Genomic DNA, 23045 nt, shown 5'->3' with positions numbered 1-23045 from the left:
CAATGCCATAATTCTGTATATGTGAGGGAAAAGAAGTTAGAAATATATTGTGTCTTATGGTTTATACACGGCTTCTTGCTACGTTATCATTTCATTTTATTGTGCAGGTTTTATGGTATGGTTTCTTCAGCATGAGTATCACCTTGGGCGGCCTATTAACCAAGTAAATCTTGAATTTTCGTTGCAAATTGGTGCTAGTTGAGATTAGTTTTATGCGAACCTTGTGAATTTGGCAAACTGCCGAGTTTTAATATATCTTAAAGATTTGGTGATTTTGGTCAATATATCTCATTGACTTTAACTGCTCAACATCAAACCCATGCAATTAACAGTATAATATGCTAGTTTTGTGTTATTTTGTTTTTTTTTTTTTTTTTTTTTTTTTTAATGTTTTTAAAAGAAAGTTCTGTAGTACCAACATTTGTTTTTGTAATGCCCTGAATCTCTGTTACAAGCGGTCATCTGAATCCTGTTATCCTTGCTTGTCTTTTCAAATTTTATGCGTCTTTACTTCCTTGAAGTCTGCAGCCATGATTCATTAGGGATTGATATGATAAATAATAGAAGATCTTATAGAATGGGAAGATTCTGAAGATAAATTACATCGACCCCAAAGTATAAGGTGCCAAAATGGAACTGTTGTAGTAGTATGCAAGTTCTATTGTCGGCAACCTCCTTTTGTTAAGCCCAATTGCATCATAGGTTTCTCATAGCGTGGAAGTAATAATGGGAAAATGGAAGTCTTTGAAATGGGCAGAAAATCGTTAATGAGATTCCAAGGCAAAAGGATAAGTCTTATAATCTGGTGTGGGGTAGTCTCTCAGGCTTAAGACATGTTAGTTTGTCCTGGATTGGAGTACCATCTTGTAAGAGAAGAGTGTGTCTGGGATTGACAGATGGAGCCCCCAATCTTGAAGGAGGAGAAATAGATGCCAATGGATGGTTGCCTATAAGCCATAACATGTTGTCCATCCTGGAGAATCACTACAGATGATAGTTTAGGAAACCATCTGGATTGATTCTTCAAAAAGTGATGTGGACGGGAAACTTTGGTAGGAAGAATGTAAAATTTATGACCTGGAGTATGGAACTACTGAATTCAGGGTATCGTGGATTTTAAAGGTGGCTTTTGAGAACATGATTATAAATATGTCAATGTATTGATTATAAATATGTAAAGGTATTGATTGAAAAGGGATCATGAATCATCTGAAATTAAACCATAAAACTGTAACTATCAGGTTACACACTACAATTTTATTGAAGGAAAATATTTCTTTACGGAGGCCGACCAAGACGAGCTTCCCTAATCTGAAGCATTTGGTAGCAGTGTCCTGGTATGAGAGTCGTCCATATGGAGGTTTCCTAATTGGTACATTGGCTGATACATAAGGCTTGATTCAGTTTTCTTGTGAGTTTAGATAGACAGTTATTTCGATTGAATAAATGAAATGGATAAATGTTCCACTTCGTAAATGCATTCCATCTAAAATGATGGAGTTTGGTGCTTAGTATAATTGACAGATAACCGTAGAATTCTTCCTTGCAACTTAGAGAGGTATATTGTGATTACATAGGTGATAGGTTCTATTTTGTTCATATTAAGAAAGCTTCCCTGGTTTTTGAAGAAGAATGGTTTAACTCCTGGAGTTCATTGATAGGTTGGTGGCAAAAACTTAATTATCTGGACTCTAATAGGCACATTTTGCATGACTGTGTCCGATCTTTTTTAGCAAAATATAAACAATTATCTTTTTATTTTCCTCCATATTTCCGTGTATAAACAATTATACGATGGTTTCTAAAAGTCTAAAACATGTACTATAATTATCTGGACTCTAATAGGCAGATCAGTTTTATCTATATCCGGACCAATCCAACCCATACGGTCTGCTTGAAGTATTTGCCCTACTAGTATAGGAATGTTTTGGATGCAGTTTGATACCACCTTACCTCAGGCATTGGAATTGTTATCATGTCATCCATATTTGAATATTTGTATAATTCTTAAAGTGATAGAATCATTTCCATGTATTAGTCACATTTTCTGGGCGTTTATGCAGAACGTTGGAAGCCTGTTTATGGATTTTCTCTACTTCTTTGGGTATGTTATATATTTGGTTTTGAAAGTGGAATCTATTTCTGATTGCATTATTTAATTGATGTTCTTAACTTGTCTTCATATTGAAAACTCCGTAGTATAGTCAGGGGCTGATGGCCCGAGAATTTATTGGATCAAATAAATTACAGCTTTCTTTTGTGTGGCTTGTTCAGAAATGTGTTCAATCCACGCCAAATGCGTATATCCATCCAAGGAAGTGGAGTTTATGCAAATAGAGAAAGTGGGCATAGGTAACTTGATATTTTGCCTAGCTGTTTTGTTCAGTAAAGTTTATGTAAGTTTTATTAGTTAATGGTTTTACACCGTTTTCGTAGCATCGATCCAATTCACATTGATGACCCTCTTTACCCAACAAATAATGTAGGATAGAATTGCTTCCGGATACATCAATGTATCAAGGTCAGCCTTCAATCCTCCCTGTTGGACTTTTGTTTTACGTTGCTTTTGTTACGGCTGTCCACTTCGCTTTTATTTACATTCAATATCAACTGCTTCACCATGTACTAAGTCTAATAGGCTTCAACAAATATGTGATGAACAGATATTCATTTTCCACTTGGTAAATTGTATATCTTGTACTGGTGATTCAAATTCAAGACCATCTTATAGATTTCTTCAGAAAATTATTCCAAGTATTGATCATGTGTAGGAAATTTTGGATATCTCTTGGTGGGTACTCTGAGTTAAGCGTCATATCCACACAAAAGGACACGTACACACACTCACACCATTTTATTTTCGAATGCCCATGAACATCTGTAAACATCTAACTTTTCAACCACTGAATACATGTTTAGGTGAGCACATATATTTGAGCTGGTACTTTCCTCCCAAAAAATCACGCGTGCTGCCTTGAGGACCACTAGTTCCAGAAAACAGCAGGTGATTAGGGCTGGTCATTTCTAGTTTTTTCCCTCAAATCAAATTTCTATCAATAACATAATTAGACTTATGCTTCGCTCTCTTACATGCACTGGTCCTGTCAGATACTGGAATGTATTATGAAGCAAGAATTCTGGCTTACTGATTAATTTTGTTGAGAAGGTCTCCCTGCTTTGCTTGTTACGGAAGCGAAAGCTTAGATGGAAGTATGCACACATAAGTGTTTACACTGCGTATGAACTCTGAGAATTACACCCACTAAACGGACATTTATTTTTTATTCATTTATTTCTTTTACAGGTTTCTTGGTGGGCTGTGCAATGTCTTGAGTACATGACTCAACTAGAACTCAAAATATTAGTCTAACATTTATATAATTTGATCGTAATCTTTTATTTTAACAAAGTCTTGAGTATACCAGATTCAGAAAAAGAGCATCACCTGCGAAAATATCAGCAACACAATGAGCTTAGTCAGTCTGGCTTCCACACATTTGGCAACCTAAACATCAAAGACACCAGGTCTAAGTACAGTAGTTTGTGGATGATAAGATTTAAGTCATTTAACTGATAACTACTTCTGCGGGACAAAACTGTGGAATCCTAGAAGTATTGCTTTTGCTGCTCGAGAAATATAGACTTCATTAACTTATCAAAATGGGTAACAATAGCAAAAGCTCTAGTGATAGTGATATTGATAGAGAACAAAATTAGCAAAAACCAAAATGCTCAATCCACAAATACCTCTAATGCAAGTTTCTCTAAACTGATGATACAACGACCTTTAAACAAACAACAAACGGAGTACAAATTGAAGGGCTTACCACCATCAAGACGAGTAGTAGAGGCCATTTTCTGGAAAAATTTATTACACTGATTAAGAATTGCATTGTTGAAGTCTTTTCGTTCAAAAAAAAAATGCTACGAGTCTCAACTCTTTCGAAAGAAAACAGTCTCAAGTTGTGGTAACCCTTTTGACACGGTGCCACGGTGGTTGTTATATCCTGGAAGGTGCACAATTGAGGAATCCCCATATTGGACAGCAATAGAATCCGCCTTGGGACATTGAAGACAACATAATCACTCTAATTGACTGACTAGGACGTCTCACTCTTCTATAAACAAGGAGTTGCATTGGTTGGTAGTGGATGATGATACCTATTACTTAGTTTCTTTAAATGTTGAAACTGTCAAACTCAGATTTAATGAAACAGCTGTTGATGATTACTTGTTACGGGATAATCCTGGTACCATATTTAATGAAACAGCTGTTGATGATTACTTGTTACGAGATAATCCTGGGAACTTTGTGTTCACGGACGTCTGCGTCATTGCACCGAGAGAAGTTGATATAATGGAGGTACATAATAACTTGAAGCTTGTGGTGCAACACAATGATCAGTTGTTCGTTTGTGACATGAAGAGAGAGGAGTGGAGGCCAATTGCATCCCTAAGCAAAGAGCAAAGCCTGTGTAGACAATATGTGTTTCGCACTAATAGTCATGTCTGTTGGCTCTAGGTTTTATAGGAAAAGATAATACAGGACGGTCGTCTTTGAAATTTTAGGTGGCCTTGTGGTTTATGGCAAATGATAAGGAGAGATCGTTCTCTCCTTATTTATAGCGCACTTTCATTGTAACCATCCAAATAGACTAGCTTTTGAACCCGTCGAATGGGTGCGGATATATTAAATTATTCGGATAAATATTAACAATTATGCAATTATGCTGAGCTATGAGATATGAATATTATATTGATCACCCATCTAAATTTCTTGCAGCGTGAAAATTCCACACTCCGTAAAAAGAACAAACAAATAAATAAATAAATTATATATAAATAACTATTAAAATTTTAAATCGGATAGGATATTTTCGGATGCGGATATGGCATTATCGTAATCATATAAAAAATTATCCGAATCCGATATCTGAAATTTTTGGATAATATCCGATTTTTCGAATAATATCCGAATCCGATTCGAATATTTGGATATCCACTTGCACCCTAAAATAGGAGAGCCACGGCATTTTTTTTGGTGGATATATGTCCTATTGATTTGGTACCATATATATCGCAGTTGCTTGTCACAAATCTTTCCAATTACTCGGTATATGTACGTTTGATAATGGTATTGCTCAAATAGGTTATTACTTTTAAGTCGAATGGTTTGTCATATTGGAAAATAGATTCATCTTTAGAATGAGTCGAATCTTCTCAGATTTAGACACACAGCCAATTTCTCTATTGAAGTGCAGCATTAACTTGATCAATCATCATCTTATCGTGGAGGATTTACCCTTTGCAAACATACATACAAAAAGACTTGGTAGGATCTAGATCGAGGTTGTGGTGCTTCTACTATACTCTAGACTACCAACTGTTGCATCGTGGAAAAGGTCACCTGTACAGTTAAACTCTTGCACTGTGGGGAACTGGAGTGGGAGGGCATGATGGTTACCTTCCTACTCAACAACTCAAGTATATATATAAGCAGATTAGTTACGGTAGTTGTGGGCTTGTGTTAGAAGGTGTTCTGCACGACTGCACATTTTATGGAGTCGGGGCGGACCTGGAAGAGTGATAGGCTCAATAAGTCCCAGAAAGTTAAAATAGTTGGATACATTGCGAGCAATTTTAGCGCATTTTTAGCTTACAAGCCCAAGCTAGATCTCAAATTTATTTGAGCCTGACGCATCACCATATCCTGGGAGTCTCAGAGGAATACGATGGAGCTGACTGCTCTTCAATTTCCCTCCAGTCCCCACGTCTGGGAAGATATATGGTGATTGACATCTATCTCTCCCCAGAAGTCCCATAACATAAATGTGAATGCAAATCAAGAACATGCAATATTAGCGAAAGCAAGGTCCTATTGACCTCTACTACTATCCACCGGAATTTAATACTGCTTATTTATTTGAGATGAAACTGTTTTCAGTAAAAGAAAAAAGGCCAAAAAGAAAAAACCCAAAGAAAAATGCCGAACTCTCCAACAGACCAGACCATACGCCGAAGGTCATAGCAAGATTAAATACTTAATAATCCTAATTAATATTGGTATCGACACTAGGTCCCCTTCGGCATTACATCATACTTGCACATTCTCCCCTTGACACACTTTATCAGCATATCGGCGCTATCAATACCTGAAAAAAAACGTGAAATGTTAAACCTGAATTCTACAAATGATTATTACTAGACAGTTTTCTAGTGAGCAACTTGAAATCACTATTATATATGCTGATCTTGATTACCAACCTGCAAGGTATGCACCATGAACATAACCATTGTAGTGCTCACTTGTGTGCTCACCGGTGAAATAAATCCTTCCAACAGGTGCCTACATCAAATGAATAACATGTGCTTAAATTTTCCACATACTTGTTGGGGATTATACCAATACCAATCGGTTTCCCCACTACACAGATAACTTGTATGAACACACTTCAACTCCAGATAAATTCTAAATATCACCAACTACCTATACTAACATGCCCAACTCGCTAAACAACTATCAACAACAAATAATAATGTAAAACAGTAAAAGACAAACCACAAAACAAAGATTTACCGTTGTTCGGCCAATGATGCCTACTTCCACAAGAGCCAATTCTTATTAAAGTGGGAAGAAAGATTATAATATCTCCTTTCAGTCTCTCACCTTACTAGATCACTCTTATCTCTTTATAGGGTTGTATCTCTGTAAATGTTATCTCTCAATCTTGATAGCTTTTAAGATTGGGTTTCTCTCTCTTTGTTTTAGTCTGGATTCCAATCCTTCTGACTTGGTTAGGTTTTCCAAAACCTTGATTTTGGTTTTATCTCCAAAAAACCAAATTTCAAGAGTTACCGTGAAAAGCCCACGAAATTAGACACGCTGGCGCCGCTTTTCGAGCTGGTCGCTAAAAACATCGGAAGCCGAAGGCTGGTCGCTCTTTACGATCTTGGAACTCGGCGGGCGGGCCTCGCCGTGAATCCGACCGAATTTGCTCGTTTTCTCCGACTCTGTTTCTCTCCTCATGTGAGGGATAACTCCAACAATCTCCCCTCCTCACAAAATGTGGGGGCTTCCTCCATGCAATTTCCAAATCAATCAGAGGAGGTCTTTGCCATTCCAAAAATAGCACAACAAACATCAAACTTTCCTTTCGGTAAGACTTTGGTCATCATATCCCACCCGCTCTTGTCGGTATGGATCTTCTCGATACACAAATGCTTGTCCTCGAGTACTTCTCTAATCCAATGATAATTAACGCACGTGTATGTGCTTGGATCTAGAATGAAAACTTCGGATTCTTGCTCGAAGTGGATGGCGCCTCGACCGTCATCACATAGAACTACAAACCGCTTTACTTTTAGCCCTAGTTCGTCGAAGAACCTCTTCATCCATAGCAACTCTTTGCAACACTCGGGTGGCGAATGTACTTTCGGTTCAGAAGTGGAGGGGCAACACACTTTTGCAACTTAGATTGCCAAGAAACCGCTCCCCCGCAAAGTAACCGGATAGCCGGAGGTGGACTTCATCGAAATCAACATCACCGCCATGTCCGGTGATCGGTGTAGCCTTCAAGTAAGGGTTTACTTCCACCAAAGCACAAACACGATTTGGAAGTGCCTTTGAGATATCTCAATATCCACTTAACACCTTCCCAATGCTCCTTACCCGGATTTGACAGAAATCTGCTTACAACCCCAATGGCGAAGGCAATATCCGGTCTAGTACACACCATGGCATACATCAAACTGCCCATTGCGGATGCATAAGAAATCTTTTCCATCTGACTCTGCTCATGCTCACCCTTTGGACACATCTCTTTGGTCATGCGGAATTGGCCACCGTTTTATTAACCGACGGGTTTCGCTTTATCTATGTTGAATCTCTTCAACACCTTTCAATGTAGCTTTCTTGAAAGCCACAACTTCCCACTTTTCTCGCATCACGAAAGTGATCCGCGATCCCAAGTATCCGCTTTTGTTGACCCAAATCCTTCATCTCAAAGGACTTACTCAAGTCTTTCTTCAAATTTGATATTTTGTTGATGTTTGGGCCAACTATCAACATATCATCCACATATACAATAATAAAGACAATGAAATCTCCATCCGAAATCTCTAACAAACACACAATGATCTCGAAGCGGACTTCTTGTATCCTTGCTTCGCCATAAAGGAATCAAACTTTATGTACCACCGTCTCTCGGTGCTTTGCTTTCAACCCATACAAGCTCTTTATCGGCTTGCATACTAGGTGCTCCTTTGCCTTTGACCTCAAACCCTCCTCGTCGGTCCATGTAGACATCTTCTTCAAGTCTCCATGAAGAAAAGTTGTCTTAACATCTAGTCGCTTCAACCTCTAGGTTCATACTTTGCGGTCATACCCAATACCACCCTGATAGAAGTCATCTTCACTACAGAGAGAAAATCTCAACAAAGTCAATTCCTTTCCTTTCGACCGAATCCTTCACAACAAGGCGAAGCTTTGGCTCAGGTGAGGATTGTTCTCCCATGCTTGACTTTGTATATCCACTTATTCTTGAGAACTTTTCTCCCTCGTGGGTTTCTCAACTAACTTCATAAGTGTGATTCTTATGCAAAGAATCCATCTCGCCATGCATGGCCTTCAACCACTTTTCCTTGTCGTACCTTCAAGTGCCTCTTGATAGTACATGGGTTCTCCACCATCCGATAGTAGACGCGTCGCATTATGTGGTGGATACCGGTTGAAGCTAGTCTCCCTCTCGCCGGACCTCCTCGCCCCATCTGGCCGGTGCCTCGGGAGGATGCACTTCGCTTGCTCGGTGGTGGTTCATGCATCTCATCCGCATCTTCTATACCAATAGGTTCTATCCCATTATGAAGCAATAGGATTCTCATCATGAGCTTCAAACTCATGGTTCTTCTGCATTCTCAATGCTCTTACGACGCTCCACGGTAGAACTTCGGTTCAATCAACAAGATCATTGGTGAAAGCCTCAGAATTTCTCACCCTCCTCAAAGTCTCTGCTATGGTTTGGTCTTCTAAGAACACAACATCTCGACTTCGGATTACCTTCTTGTTAATCGGATCATGAGTTTGTAACCAAACTTTTCATCTCCATAACCTTAAAAATACACCGCTTGGCTTTGTCATCAAGCTTGGATCTCTCATCCTTCTAATATGCACAAATGCCCCGCACCCAAATACCCTCAAGTATCCATAATCAACATCTTTGCGACCATACTCTCCGGATAATTACTATTCGGAGGCTTTCGGCGACAGTTGATCACATGCACGCACAGATGCGATTGCTTCTACCCAAGAGCTTCTAGGTAGCTTAGAGTGAGATAACATGCATCTCATCCTCTCTACAATGGTATGGTTCATTCTCTCTGTTATTCCATTTTGTTGCGGTGTCTTGGGGAATGGTCCGCTTTCATGACGAATCCACGTGACTCACGCAATACTCTTCAAATGGCCCAATGTACTCACCCCCATTATCCGAGCGCGATACACTTCAACAACTTCCCATCTCTTTTCCACCATGCAGTGGAATTTCTCAAACACGCCAAGTACTTCATCCTCGGTCTTCGGGACTATAGGCCCATATCTTTCTTTAACGATCATCAATGAATGTCAAGAAGTACGAAGCTCCCCGGTGGGACTTTACTCTCATAGGACCACATAAGTCCGCGTGTGCACTAGTTTAGGGCGATTGTCCTTTCGTGAGACGGGAATCTTTGGAAAGACACCCCCGTGTTGCTTTCCTACCAAACAATGAGTACATGTATTTAAATGTGTACCTTTGATGTCCGGCAAGGCCTTTTGCTTAGCAAGAACTTCCATCCCTTTTATGCCCGTGTGACCGCGCTCTTGTGCCACGTTCGGATGAAGCTTCTTCTTACGCGCGCTTCTACTTTACACAAACTAGCCGTGTTTTTGTAAAGAGAGCAAGTTTTCTTTCCTCCCGCTTCTACAATGGAACCTCTCGCCTTTCGGTTCCATACCCCGCTACCAAACGAGGTTTACAAAGCCGTCGTCATCTAATTTCCACCAAATTAAATTACTTTAACCATATGTCGGGGACATATCTTACATCCTCGAGTGTCAAGGTGTAGCCGACATTGGTTTCTACATGAACATCTCCAATGCTTATAATCTTGAGACACCACCAGCATTTACCCATCCTTACTTCACCATATTCCCGCGGTTGTAGGTAGTGAAGAATCCCCATCGCGGTGTGGCGGATAGGATGCTCCCCAGATCTATCACCCACTCGTATATCGACATGAGGTACTAAGACAAAGACACACCACAACCGACACAATTCCCACTAGGTCGCCGACTAGTGCGGTGAGTATCTCCTGCCAGTTTCGCTCTCCTGCACCATGTTTTCATGTACCGCGCTTATTCTTCTCATCCATCTTCTTCGTTACGCACTCATATCCGAAGTGGCCTTTGGTGGCACAATAGTAACATTGCCTCTCCGCCTTAGGAGTTCTAGCTTCACCCCTAGATTTATTTCCGCCATCACCTCTAGAACGAGATGGTTTTTCGTTTCAACCTTTCCCCGTTTCTGCGTGAAAAGGACCTTCTGAGTGGTGAGGAGCCGCTTCTTTGCACTCCTTCTAGTCTCTTCATTCAACAAAGACATGGTAGCCATCTCCATGGTAACAATTCCATCCTTGGGTCGCTCCATGTAGAGAAACCGCTAATGTCCCCCAACTTTCGGGTAGAGCCTAATAGAAACAAAGCCTCAACTTCGTCTCCCAAATCGATCTTCATCAAATGCATCCGATTGATGATATTATGTACTTCATTAAGATGCTTTCGGACATTGAAGAACCATCTTGGTACTTCGTGGTTCCGCAAACTTCTTAACGACTAGCACTTTGTTTCCACCCCTTCCTCTCATATATATGGTCTTTTGAAGTTTCTTCCATGGATCGGGTTGTAGTCTCTTGGGACACATGGTGAAAGACACTATCCTCAATCCATTGTCGAATGTATCCAATCACTTTTCAGTCAAGCTTTTTCCACTCAAATTTCATCGGTCTTTTTCCGTTTTACTCCTCATTCTCAATGGAAGTGCCAAGTCCTTGCGGATAGCAAGTCTTCCATCTTGGCTTTCCAGATGGTGTAGTTATTCCTATTCAAACTTATCATACGAGTGTTTACGGAATGGTCCATCTCTACAAGTTATTTAACCTCAAATATTCTCTTAGGAATTTTGTCAAACACCTTCTGACTAAGATTCGGATAACACCCTAGGCTATTCTAACCAAGGCTCTGATACCACTTGTTGGGGATTATACCAATACCAATCGGTTCCCCCACTACACAGATAACTTGTATGAACACACTTCAACTCCAGATAAATTCTAAATATCACCAACTACCTATACTAACATGCCCAACTCGCTAAACAACTATCAACAACAAATAATAATGTAAAAGCAATAAAAGGCAAACCACAAAACAAAGATTTACCGTGGTTCGGCCAATGATGCCTACTTCCACAAGAGCCAGTTCTTATTAAAGTGGGAAGGAAGATTACAATCTCTCCTTTCAGTCTCTCACCTTACTAGATCACTCTTATCTCTTTACAGGGTTGTATCTCTGTAAATGTTATCTCTCAATCTTGATAGCTTTCAAGATTGGGTTTCTCTCTCTTTGTTTTAGTCTGGATTCCAATCCTTCTGACTTGGTTAGGTTTTCCAAAACCTTGATTTTGGTTTTATCTCCAAAAAACCAAATTTCGCGGTTACTGTAGCGAAGCCCACGAAAATTAGACACGCTGGCGCTTCTTCCGAGCGCGTCGGCTAAAACAAAGTGGAAGTGGTGTCGCCCTTTGGCGCAGTCGCCCCTACGATCTTGGAACTCGGCGCCCATGGCTCCCTGACGAATCCGAATCCCGAATTTGCTCCGTTTCTCTCCAGCTCTGTTTCTCTCCTCATGTGAGGGATAACTCCAACAATACTAAATTTTTTGGGAAAAATAAACAAAACTAGCTTATAGGCCCGTGCTACGCACTGGCTCTTTTGAAAACGTTTAGATTTTTTTAAAAAAATTGGGAATACTGTTTTAGTCGCTAACCCGTTTTAATTTTTTAACAAATTATTTTAAATGAAATTTTAATTAAGTTTTAAAAATCTATTTTTTCAATTGGGAGAGAGATCCTGTTTTAATAGGAGAATAATTTCAGTTTTAATTAGATATGCTGGATTTTTCCGTTTCAATAGGGGAGGAATTTTCATTTTAATAGGAAAATGATTTCCGCTTTAATTAGAAGTGCTAAAATTTGTTTTAATAGGAGAGAAATTCCCGTTATTAAAAGAGAAGAATTCCCGTTGTAAAAAAAGATTCCCGTTTTTCAAATAGGAGAGAAATTCCGTTTTAATAGGAGATAATGTGGAATTTTAATAGAGCTCGAAAAAGACCCTTGTGGAAGCTTTAATATTAAGACTAGCTTGTAGGCCCGTACATACGCACCGGCTCTTTTGAAAACATTTAATTTTTTTTTAGAAAATTGGGACTACCGTTTAGTCATTAACCCGTTTTAATTTTCTAACAAATTGTTTTAAATTAAGTTTTAATTAAGTTTTAAAACCCCATTTTTTCAATTGGGAGAGAGATCATGTTTTAATAGGAGAATAATTCCCGTTTTAATTAGATATATTAGATTTTTCCTTTTCAATAGGGGAGGAATTCCCATTTTAATAGGAGAATGATTCCTTCTTTAATTAGAAGTGTTAGAATTTGTTTTAATAGGAAATGAATTCCCGTTATAATAGGAGAGGAATTCCCGTTGTAAAGAAAGATTCCCATTTTTCAAATAGTAGAGAAATTCTCGTTTTAATAGAAGATAACGTGGAATTTTAATAGAGCTCGAAAAATACCCCTTATAGGAGCTTTAATATTAAGACTAGAAAATAGACCCGTGCATACGCACCAGCTCTTTTAAAAATTTGCTCAACAATTATAACTATACATATATAAATTTTACAACAAATTATGATTCATGTTTTTGTCGCTAACTCGTTTTAATTTCCTAACAAATTGGTTTAATTAAGTTTTAAAACCCCGTTTTTTAATTGGAAGATGAATCCCGTTTTAATTTAAAAGTGTAATTCCCATTTTTAATAGGAGAATGATTCCCGTTTTAATAGAAGTGTTAGATTTTTTTTTTTTTTTTTATAGGAGAAGAATTTCCATTATAATAGAAGAAGGATTCCCGTTTTAATTAGAACTGCTAAAATTTCTCTTTTCAATAAAAGAGGAATTTCCGTTTTAATAGGAGTTGATGATGTGGAATTTTAAGAGAGCTAGAAAAATACACCTTGTGGGAGCTTTAATATTAAAACTAGCTTGTAAGCCCGTGTATATGCACCGGCTCTTCTGAAAAAAATTATATTTTTTTTAGAAAATTGGGACTACCATTTTAGTCGCTAACCCGTTTTAATTTTTGAACAAATTATTTTAAAATGAAGTTTTAATTAAATTTTAAAACCCATTTTTTCAATTGGGAGAGAGATCCCTTTTTAATAGGAGAATAATTCTCGTTTTAATTAGATATGCTAGATTTTCTTTTTCAATAGGAGAAAATTTCCATTTTAATAGGAGAATGATTCCCGTTTTAATTAAAAGTGTTATAATTATAATAATAATAAAAAATTCGTTTTTTTCAAATAAGAGAGAAATTTCCTTTTAATAGGAGATGACATGGAATTTTAATAGAGTTCGAAAAATACCCTTTGTGGGAGCTTTAATATTAAGATACTAACTTGAGTCTCCGTAAATGCATAAGATTATTTTGAAAACATTTAGATTTTTTAAGAAAATTGGGGCTATCATTTTAGTCGCTAACCCGCTTTAATTTTCTAACAAATTGTTTTAAATTAAGTTTTAAAACCTGTTTTTCAATTGGGAGAGATATCGTGTTTTAATAGGAGAATAATTCCCGTTTTAATTAGATATGCTTAGATTTTCCCTTTTCAATAGGGGAGGAATTCTCATTTTAAATATATTAATGATTTCCGCTTTAATTAAAAGTGCTAGAATTTGTTTTAATAGGATAGGAATTCCGGTTATAATAGGAGAGAAATTCCCGTTTTAATAGAAGATGATGTAAAATTTTAATAGAGCTCGAAAAATACCTCTTGTGGGAGCTTTAATATTAAGACTAGCTTGTAGGCCCGTGCATATGCAACCTCTTTTGAAAACATTTAGATTTTTTTTTCTAACTCATATAAATTTTACTACCGCTTTAGTCAATGATTTGTTTTAATTTTTAACAAATTGTTTTAAATTAAGTTTTAATTAAGTTTTAAAATCCAATTTTTTTTTCAATTGGAAAAGATAAAGTTTTAATAGGAGAAGGATTCCCTTTAATTAGAAGTGTTAAATTTGTTTTAATAGGATAAAATTCTCGTTATAATAGAAGAGAATTCTCATTTTTCAAATAGAAGAGAAATTCTCGTTTTAATAGGAGATGATGTGGAATTTTAATAGAGTTAAAAATACCCCTTATAGGAGCTTTAATATTAAGATATAGATATAGACTAGAAAGTAGACCTGTGCATACGCACCGGCTCTTTTAAAAACTTGCTAAACAATTATAACAAATCGTGAATCCTGTTTTCGTTGCTAAACCGTTTTAATTTCCTAACAAATTATTTTAATCAAGTCTTAAAAACCCATTTTAATTTATCAATAAATTATTTTAATTAAGTTTTAAAACCCCATTTTTTAATTAGGGGGAGGAATCCCGTTTTAATTTAGAAGTGTGATTCCCGTTTTTAATAGAAGAATGATTCTCATTTTAATTAGAAGTGTTAGATTTTTCTTTTTCAATAAGGGATGAATTTTCATTATAATAGAATAATGATTCCTGTTTAAATTAGAAGTGATATAATTTTCCTTTTCAATATGAGATGAATTCCCGTTTTAATAGAAATTGATGATGTGGAATTTTAAGAGAGCTAGAAAAATACCCCTTGTAGGAGTTTTAATATTAAGACTAGCTTGTAGGCCCGTGTATATGCACTAGCTATTTTGATTTTTTTTTTTTTAAAAAAAATTGGGACTACCGTTTTAGTTGCTAACCCGTTTTAATTTTATAACAAATTGTTTTAAATTAAGTTTTAAAAACCCGTTTTTTTCAATTAGGAGAGAGATTCAGTTTTAATATGAGAATGATTCCCGTTTTAATTAGATACGCTAGATTTTTTCTTAATTTTCAATAGGGAGAAATTTCTATTTTAATAGGATAAGAATTCCCGCTTCAATTAAAAGTGATAGAATTTGTTTTAATAGGAGAAGAATTTCCGTTATAATAAGAGATGAATTCTCATTGTAAAAAAGAATTTCCGTTTTTCAAATAGGATTTCCGTTTTAATAGGAGATGACGTGGAATTTTAATAGGGTTTGAAAAATACCTCTTGTGGGAGCTTTAATACTAAGATTAAGATTAAGATATAGATATAGATTGCATCAAAAAAAAAAAAAAAAAGATATAGATATAGATAGATATAGATATAGAAATTGAGACGTAATATATTACCCTTATCTGATCGTACTCATATCGAGTAACTCCAATCGGCCAATTTGAGAATGTGCCCTTGTAGAATCTATTTGACCACCATTTTGGAACCAGTATATCAGTTACTTCTGGGATGTTTTTACCGAACATGTCCCTCAATACTTGCATAACTTCGGCTTTGGTTTCAAAATCTGGTTGCTGCTCAATTCTTCTTGATTCATCGTCAGTTACTGTAACTAAAAGAGCATTGGCTCCAGGGTACTCCCTCTCCAGTTGCTACAAAATCGAAGTCATAAATGTTCAATTCTTGAATAGTGTTAAGGCGTATATATTATGTGCAATTTAGACTTAAATTTAGACACCACTTGCTTTAGGTGAACTTTTGCAAGAATGAAACACGGGCCTTACGAAAAGGGTTCAAAACAGTGGCCCTATCTAGGTGCGTAAGTACTCATATAGTCATATCCAATTGAAGGTGATACAAAAAAAAAAAAAAAAAATTCAGTTGAAAATACTTATCTATTTACCTGCCAAATTGTGTAGTAACCCCTCTTTTCGTGCGCATACAAAAAGAACTCCGTGCCATTACCGCTTGGCCAAAATTTGTATGGAAACTTGAGGAAAATCTTGGTGTAAATACCCATGTCGAATTGATATATTGCCATAATCTTCCATGTCTGATTCAAAAATAACAAAATAAAATTTTATAATCCAGAGAGAGGTATTGACTTAATTTAGTTAGTAAACCAAGAGATAGACTAACCGGTAAGTCGGGCTCAAAGTTGATGAGATTAGTCTGAAGAACACCAACACTCGCCGACACCATTACATATCCGGCTCTATATACTGAGCCATCCTCTGTCTTAACGATCACGCCACTTCTTGAATGGCGTATCTCTATAACCGCCTATATGGCATGTTAGTGATTTTCTAGCATGTTAGTGATTTTCTAGCATATATTTGAAAAGAAAATATCAAATTCCATGTACTGATTTTTATTCACCTTGTTAAGCTTAAGTCGGGGATCTGTTATAACTCCGGATTTGTCAACTTGAAGGAACTCTTGGGCCACTAAATGAACAACACTTTCATACCCTCTGGGGTCAGCAACAAAATAAAGATCCTCACCAAAGTTGGAAAATGTAGGCAAAGGTTCTGTGTTTAGTAAACTTGTCACTCTTGGTGGTTCAGCAAACTCATAGTCATATTTGTAGTAGTCGATAGACATCTCTATTGGAGTTGATGGGACACTGCATGAGTAATTTGAAACTGAAAGAGTTAAACATATTTGGGAAGTAATCGGTCTTTTCTTTACTCTTTTTTTTTATTGAACTCGTCGATTCACAAATTATCAACCAAGACAATAAAACCCAAAGGGCAAAGACATCGATCTTTAGCATGTAGTTTCAACTTTCCACTACCAATTAAGTAAAAAGACTTGACAGTAAAAAGAATTCATTATTGTGGTGGAGTGATACTAGCATAAGAGAGTTATCTGTCCTATACTCCTACGCGGGTGGCCGCATAAGAGCGAAATTGCCTCCTATTTTAAAATGTTTAATGGGTTGCTGTAATCACATTTTTCAAGATTTTATCTTCTCAACATTAATTTATGTGTATTCTCTAGTGCATTATTGGATTGGCGCATCTATGGAACAGTCTGCACCAACAGTTGCGCTCGGCATTCTTCCCCGTACTACTGCTGCTAGGCTACGTGGAGAAAACCTTATGCCATAATACATATTCATGTTGAAAGAGTTTAGGGAGTTTAATTTACTTATTTTTAAGTCGTTGAGATGTCAAGATCGAGATATCTTCCTCTTTCCGTGATGACATAGACGTCGATAACGTTTCACTGAAGTCCGAGAGTTCATCCGATTTATCAAAGACTGCTTTTACAATGGATTCTTCGTGCAGTCCACCACTTCAAAATAAAAAAGTAACAAAAAATGTTAATAAGAACAAATATATCATAAAACTTAGTACATTAAATCAAGCTGGCTAAGCCTATTAATACTATTCATGTTTGCATAAAAATGTATATGACTAGCTATGATAGTGCTGCAAGTATGTGGAAGTGTTTGATTTGCCGTTACATACGCCTGCTTGTAAGTGTTTGCAGTTAAATTTTCGTAGTCAGAGTAGTATGTCTTGAGCTTGAGCTTGTTCACCATTGTCCAGATGGGGTTGACTTCTTTACCATTAACTCCTTCAACCCAGTTAGCTCCCATTTCTACAGATAGTCCTGCAAAATTGGTTTTATGAATACGACCACCAATTCTATCAGTAGCTTCTAGTATTAATATGTCTTTTATTCCTGCATCCGAAAGCCTCTTGGCTGCCGATATCCCTGAAAATGTGAAAGAACAAAGCATTAGAAATGAGGTAGGAGAACGAAGGCTCATGAAGGAGTTACGTTCATGGCTAGATGCTCGTGCAAGTGCAATGTACCAGCTCGGGTGAGCCTAAGCACTTAGTACTATACTCACCGGACATTCCTGCCCCAACTATGATAACTGTTGGTGTCGCCTCGACAGCCACAGCTTTGGAGATGAAGAGGCTGCTGCTGATGGCAACCATAACAAGGAGTACTGCAACATTGGCAACCATTTTTCTCCTACAATCTCTAGCTATTCCTTAGCTATCTATTTATAATGGACGAGAATGTTAAATATAGTATTGGCACATGTAAAATGAAAAAACAGCCTCAACCAAGATTGTACTTCTCGGTATGCGTTCTATACAGTGTTTAGAAAACGGTAACCGGAGTGCGTTCTATAAAACTTCTATATATTAACGGGTTGTTCACGTAATTTTGGATAATGTGGGAGTTGAACAAAACAAGATAATCAAACCAAAATTTTGACCAATGTTTTGAAAACCAGACCAGTCATCGAACCGATTTTCTATTCAAATGGTTGGACCCGGTTGAACCTAGGTTTGATCCGGTCGAACCATTTACCTTAATTTATAAATTATAATTCCCTTTTATATATTTAATAATTATTTTTTTATTCTAATACACAAATATTTATTCAATACCATAAAATTTTGGGGTTTTTTTACATAAGCCCCCAAAATTTGTACCTTTTTTTGTGAAAACCCTCAATTTTCAAAATCATTAGTGATTGCCCCTCCCACTCCGTCAATTTTCTATGTAACACACGTTAATATTTTGTATATTGACAAATTTGCCCATAATTCAAATTTGTAAAAACTCCTCATTTAAATTTGCCCCATTTTTCAATTTCTCCTTCATTTTTCTCACCAATCAAATTCAACAACTCAAGAACAAAACAACTACCAAACAATTAGGACAAACCCATTTCTTCATTTCCTCAGTGTAAACTGTAAAGTATACAACAAAAAATATCGGAATTGGTTCCACTGAGTCAACTCGGTTTAACTAGAGTTGGTTTAAACTCAACTCATACTCAGCTAAAAAATTACTCCAAATTCTACAAAAATTTAGAACAATCTAACAATTAGGATAAACTCATACACTTCCTCCAGTTCTTTCTAACCTGAAGATGCTGAAACAATTAGTGTTGAACGAAAACAACTTAATTTACTGTCAGCTTAATTACCATCAACCATTGGATTGCTCAGAGACCTCAGAGAATTATCAGTACACACTAATTCTTTCTTAGGAAGTCTTCCAGCATAGATTGTGAATTTATAGAATTTAGAGTATCTAGAACTTCAGTGTAAACTCTTTCTTTGGAAATCTAGCTTCCATATTGGTGAATCTATCTAACAGGGCTAGTTGTCATACTTGGATGCTAGTCAAAATAGATTCAATAGACCTATCTTCCCAGATATTGGAAGTTTGGCCGGACTTGTAAGATTATATCTCTCCAGGAATGTACTTACAGGATCAATACCATCAGAAATAGGAAGATTGACTAGCCTAGCTAGATTATCTAATAATTGGAAACAACAAGTTCAATGGGGGGAATACCAAAGACAATTGGGAATATGGAAAAAAACTGGAGGAACTTAGTGCAGACAGGAAAAATCCCTAAAGGAATTTCCAATTTGAAAAGCTTAAAGTTTTTGAATATGGCATAAAATAGTTTTGAAGGCAAACTTTCTGCAAGTATTGGTGAGCTTACAAATCTACTTTATCTTGTCGCAACTGATGCAGGACTGGATTATTGATTGTTGGCGGTGCAATAGGAACTGCGAGAAATGAGGGAACTTGATTGCCTGCTGGTGGCACCATCAAAGGTGTAGTGATAGGGTTAGTAGGAGGTACAGTTTCGGGTGTACAGTGATAATTGGTATGGTGGAGGGAACTACAAATGGGTTTGTTGCAGGATTCATTGGTGCAAATGGGGCAAAGTCGTATGGGTATTTCGATTTGTCATAAACTGGTTCTTGAAGTTCATGTAGCTATTAAAAATGTTTTAATTCTTCAATGGCCTGATGAAGATACGCAAGATAGTATAAAGCTTATTGAGTTGTTGAATTTAATTGGTGAGAAAAATGAATGAGAGATTGAAAAATGGAGCAAATTTGAATGGGGGGTTTTTACAAATTTGAATGTTAAAAATGAATGAGTGCAGAAAATTTTGTATGCTTTGGGCAGAGAGAAATTTGATCAAGCTACAGATGAATTGAATGAAGATGAGGTTGAGAGAAGGAATTACTCTCACGCCAATGATGTTCTTAGGGGCTACACCGCTCCAAATGACGATTAAAATTGTTTCTTGGAATGCACGGGGTTTAGGTAATTTAGCAGCTCAGGGTAGTGTGAAACAACTTGTCAAGTTTTCAAAAGGTGATGTGATAATTATTCAAGAATCTAAACTTGCTGATCAGGAACTGATCGAGGACAGTGGTATATTGCTAGATGACTGGGAATGGGATTATATACCTTCGGTTGGACCCTCTGGAACTTCTGGAGGTATCATTATGGCTGTGAATTCTAATAAAATTGTGGTTGAAGACAAACTTAAAGGGGGCTACTCTCTCTCTTTCTGCTGCTCAATTAGAGATGATGATTATAAGTGCCTTATTACTGGTGTCTACGGTCCAAGTGTTAAGAGTTATCGGGAACATTTTTGGAAGAACTAGAAGATATTAGAGCTTGGTCTGACTTACCATGGTGTATTGGAACGACTTCAATGTACTTCGATTTGAATTCGAAAAGAGGGGGAGAACTAGATTCACAAAGGGTATGCAAGAGATGGTGGAGTATCCTTTGGAAGGTGCTACTTATACTTGGTCAGACAATCGTATTAACCCAGCTATGTCGAAGCTTGATCGATTCATAACTTCGGTAGAGTGGGACACTCACTTTAGTGATGCAAAATTAGTAGCATTACCGAAGTTTACTTCTGACCACAGAGCAGTGATGTTGGACTGTACTCTGGTAGCTAGAAAGCCGAGGCCGTTTCGGTTTGAAATCATGTGGTTGGAGGACCCTTCCTTCACCCAGAAAATGGAGTGGTGGAAATCTTTTGTGGTCCATGGAAGACCTAGCTATGTGTGGTGGAGTAAACTTAAAGAGCTTAAAACTGGGCTCAAAGTATGGAATAAAGAAGTCTTTAGGAGAGTAGACCGGAAGATTGAGATCAAGATTACAGCTATAGAAGGCTTTGATAAGAAATAGGAGAACGATGATTTGTCATGTGATGACATGATCGAAAGGGCTAATTTGCGAAGGGATCTCCATGAGTTACTTAAAATGGAAAAAGTTAGTTGGCGGCAAAAGTCCAGATCTCAATTAGCTATTGATGGAGAACGCAATACTAAATTCTTCCATAAAACGGCCAGTATGCGAAGTAGAGGTAATAGTTTGTCATGTATGTTGATTGATGGCACTGTTTGTAGAGATGGCACACAGATTAGAGAGCACATTGAAGACTTCTACTCCAACCTTTTCAAAGACACACACATGGTACGACCTGAGCTAGATGGGCTATATTTTTATATGCTTGATCAAACCCAGAGTCAGTGGTTGGAAAGAGATTTTTCGAAGGGGAAATCTTAGAAGCTCTTAAGGATATGGTTGACGATAAAGCTCCGAGTCCAGATGGCTTCCCTATATTTGTCTATAAAAGGTTTTGGGGCATTTTTAAAGAAGATATAATGGAAGTAGTGAGAGAATTTCAAGATTCAGGATTCTTAGATTGGCATAACAACACCACTTTCATTTCTTTGATTCCGAAGAAGCAAGGTCTTCTTGGGTTGAGTGATTATAGATCCATTAGTCTAATTGGAGGTATTTACAAGATTCTATATAAAGTTCTCGCTACAAGACTAAGAGGCGTTCTCTCCAAAATCATTTCTAGTCATCATGGTGCTTTTGTGGGTGGTCGACAGATACTTGATAGTGTTCTTATAGCAAACGAGTGTATTGACTACAGATTGCGACAAGATACACAGGGGGTCCTTTGCAAAGTTGATATTACAAAGGCGTATGATCATGTGAATTGGTCTTTCTTGAATTGCATTCTTGTAAAGATGGGGTTTGGTGAGAAATAGAGGAAATGGATTCGTATTTGTGTCTCGACGGTTCATTTGTCAATTTTGGTGGATGGAGCACCGGAGACCAACATTAAAGCACAAAGAGGGCTTCGGCAATGAGATCCAATTTCACTATTTCTCTTTATTTTGGTGATGGAGGCTCTGGCTCGATTGACTAAAAAAGCTATGGAGCTGAACATGCTGAAAGGTTTCTCTATTGGGCCTGAAAATTTAAATATTGGAATTCTCCAATTTGCAGATGATACTCTCTTCTTGACGGAAGCCACTCCAAATGCTATGCTCATGATAAAATCTTTGCTCTTTATGTTTGAAGCGGTCTCGGGATTGAAGATTAATCTGTCTAAGTCTTCCATCATTGGAGTGGGTGAAGTGACTAATATCAACATATTAGCCAACATCATGGGCTGTAATATTGATACACTTCCTTGTAAGTACCTTGGTCTTCCTCTCGGTGCCAAATACAAAAGTGTCGAGGTATGGGATCCGATTGTGAACGCTTTCAATGGTAAACTATGTGGGTGGAAGCGTAAGCTCCTTTCTAAAGGAGCAAGGTTAACTCTTGTTCAAAGTGTTTTGTCTAATCTACCGATCTATTATCTCTCTCTGTTAACCATCCCAACTAGTGTGGCGAACCGGCTTGATAAAATTATGCTAGATTTTTTATGTTGTGAAGAAAAGAGGAAATTCCATCTCCTAGCATGGGAGAAGGTTTGCACTCCTACTAAGGAGGGTGGGTTGGGCATTAGAAATCTAAAGCTTATGAATCAAGCTCTCCTAACTAAGTGGATATGGAGGTTTGGTACTGAACATGGAGTTCTTTGGAGAAAGATTATCACTGCCAAGTATGGTCCTCAAAGCATGGGGGGCAGACCACCTGACGTGACAAACACTTATGGTTGTAGCCTTTGGAGAGGCATTTTAGCATCTAAATCATTGTTCTTCAGTGGTGTTCGCTACTGTGTTGGTCATGGAAATATCAGGTTTTGGCATGATGTTTGGTGTGGAGAGGAACCCTTTTCCTTGCGA

The 23045-nt window shown here is 37.3% G+C and overlaps 1 protein-coding gene and 2 long non-coding RNA genes across 3 annotated transcripts; 2 read left to right on the top strand and 1 right to left on the bottom strand.

Annotated features, from left to right (window-relative positions):
* The first annotated feature begins 56 nt into the window (after positions 1-56).
* On the top strand, positions 57-2602 carry LOC147479054 (uncharacterized). Its single transcript, XR_015209463.1, has 4 exons — positions 57-163; positions 2064-2104; positions 2275-2352; positions 2437-2602. It is a non-coding gene; the product is annotated as an uncharacterized LOC147479054 (long non-coding RNA).
* An 84-nt stretch (positions 2603-2686) lies between these two features.
* LOC147479053 (uncharacterized) lies at positions 2687-4097 on the top strand. Its single transcript, XR_015209086.1, has 3 exons — positions 2687-2791; positions 2920-3004; positions 3109-4097. It is a non-coding gene; the product is annotated as an uncharacterized LOC147479053 (long non-coding RNA).
* Positions 4098-5901: 1804 nt separating this feature from the next.
* LOC147479052 (polyamine oxidase 1-like) lies at positions 5902-18237 on the bottom strand. Its single transcript, XM_086583264.1, has 9 exons — positions 18014-18237; positions 17625-17874; positions 17302-17448; positions 16528-16774; positions 16288-16431; positions 16052-16201; positions 15546-15800; positions 6265-6346; positions 5902-6152 (listed from the first exon to the last, which is right to left on the bottom strand). Exons 1-9 carry the CDS (start codon positions 18132-18134, stop codon positions 6073-6075), a joined length of 1476 nt encoding a protein of 491 aa, XP_086439390.1. The 5' UTR covers positions 18135-18237; the 3' UTR covers positions 5902-6072.
* Between the last annotated feature and the right edge of the window lie 4808 nt (positions 18238-23045).

The sequence above is a fragment of the Coptis chinensis genome, chromosome 9, assembly GCF_015680905.1.
Source record: "Coptis chinensis isolate HL-2020 chromosome 9, ASM1568090v1, whole genome shotgun sequence".
NCBI classification, from domain to species: Eukaryota; Viridiplantae; Streptophyta; class Magnoliopsida; order Ranunculales; family Ranunculaceae; genus Coptis; species Coptis chinensis.
The sequence above is the reverse complement of the archived record's forward strand: the minus strand, read 5'-3'. Positions and strand labels throughout refer to the sequence as shown.

Bases quoted from the DNA above. Each gene is read 5' to 3' on its own strand.
- LOC147479052 (XM_086583264.1), bottom strand. From the start codon at position 18,134: ATGGTTGCCAATGTTGCAGTACTCCTTGTTATGGTTGCCATCAGCAGC. The intron at 17,449-17,624 runs GTATGTAACGGC...TTTATTTTGAAG, and splicing joins GCAAACACTTACAAGCAGGC to TGGTGGACTGCACGAAGAAT. The intron at 16,432-16,527 runs GTGAATAAAAAT...CATGCCATATAG, and splicing joins CCCGACTTAAGCTTAACAAG to GCGGTTATAGAGATACGCCA.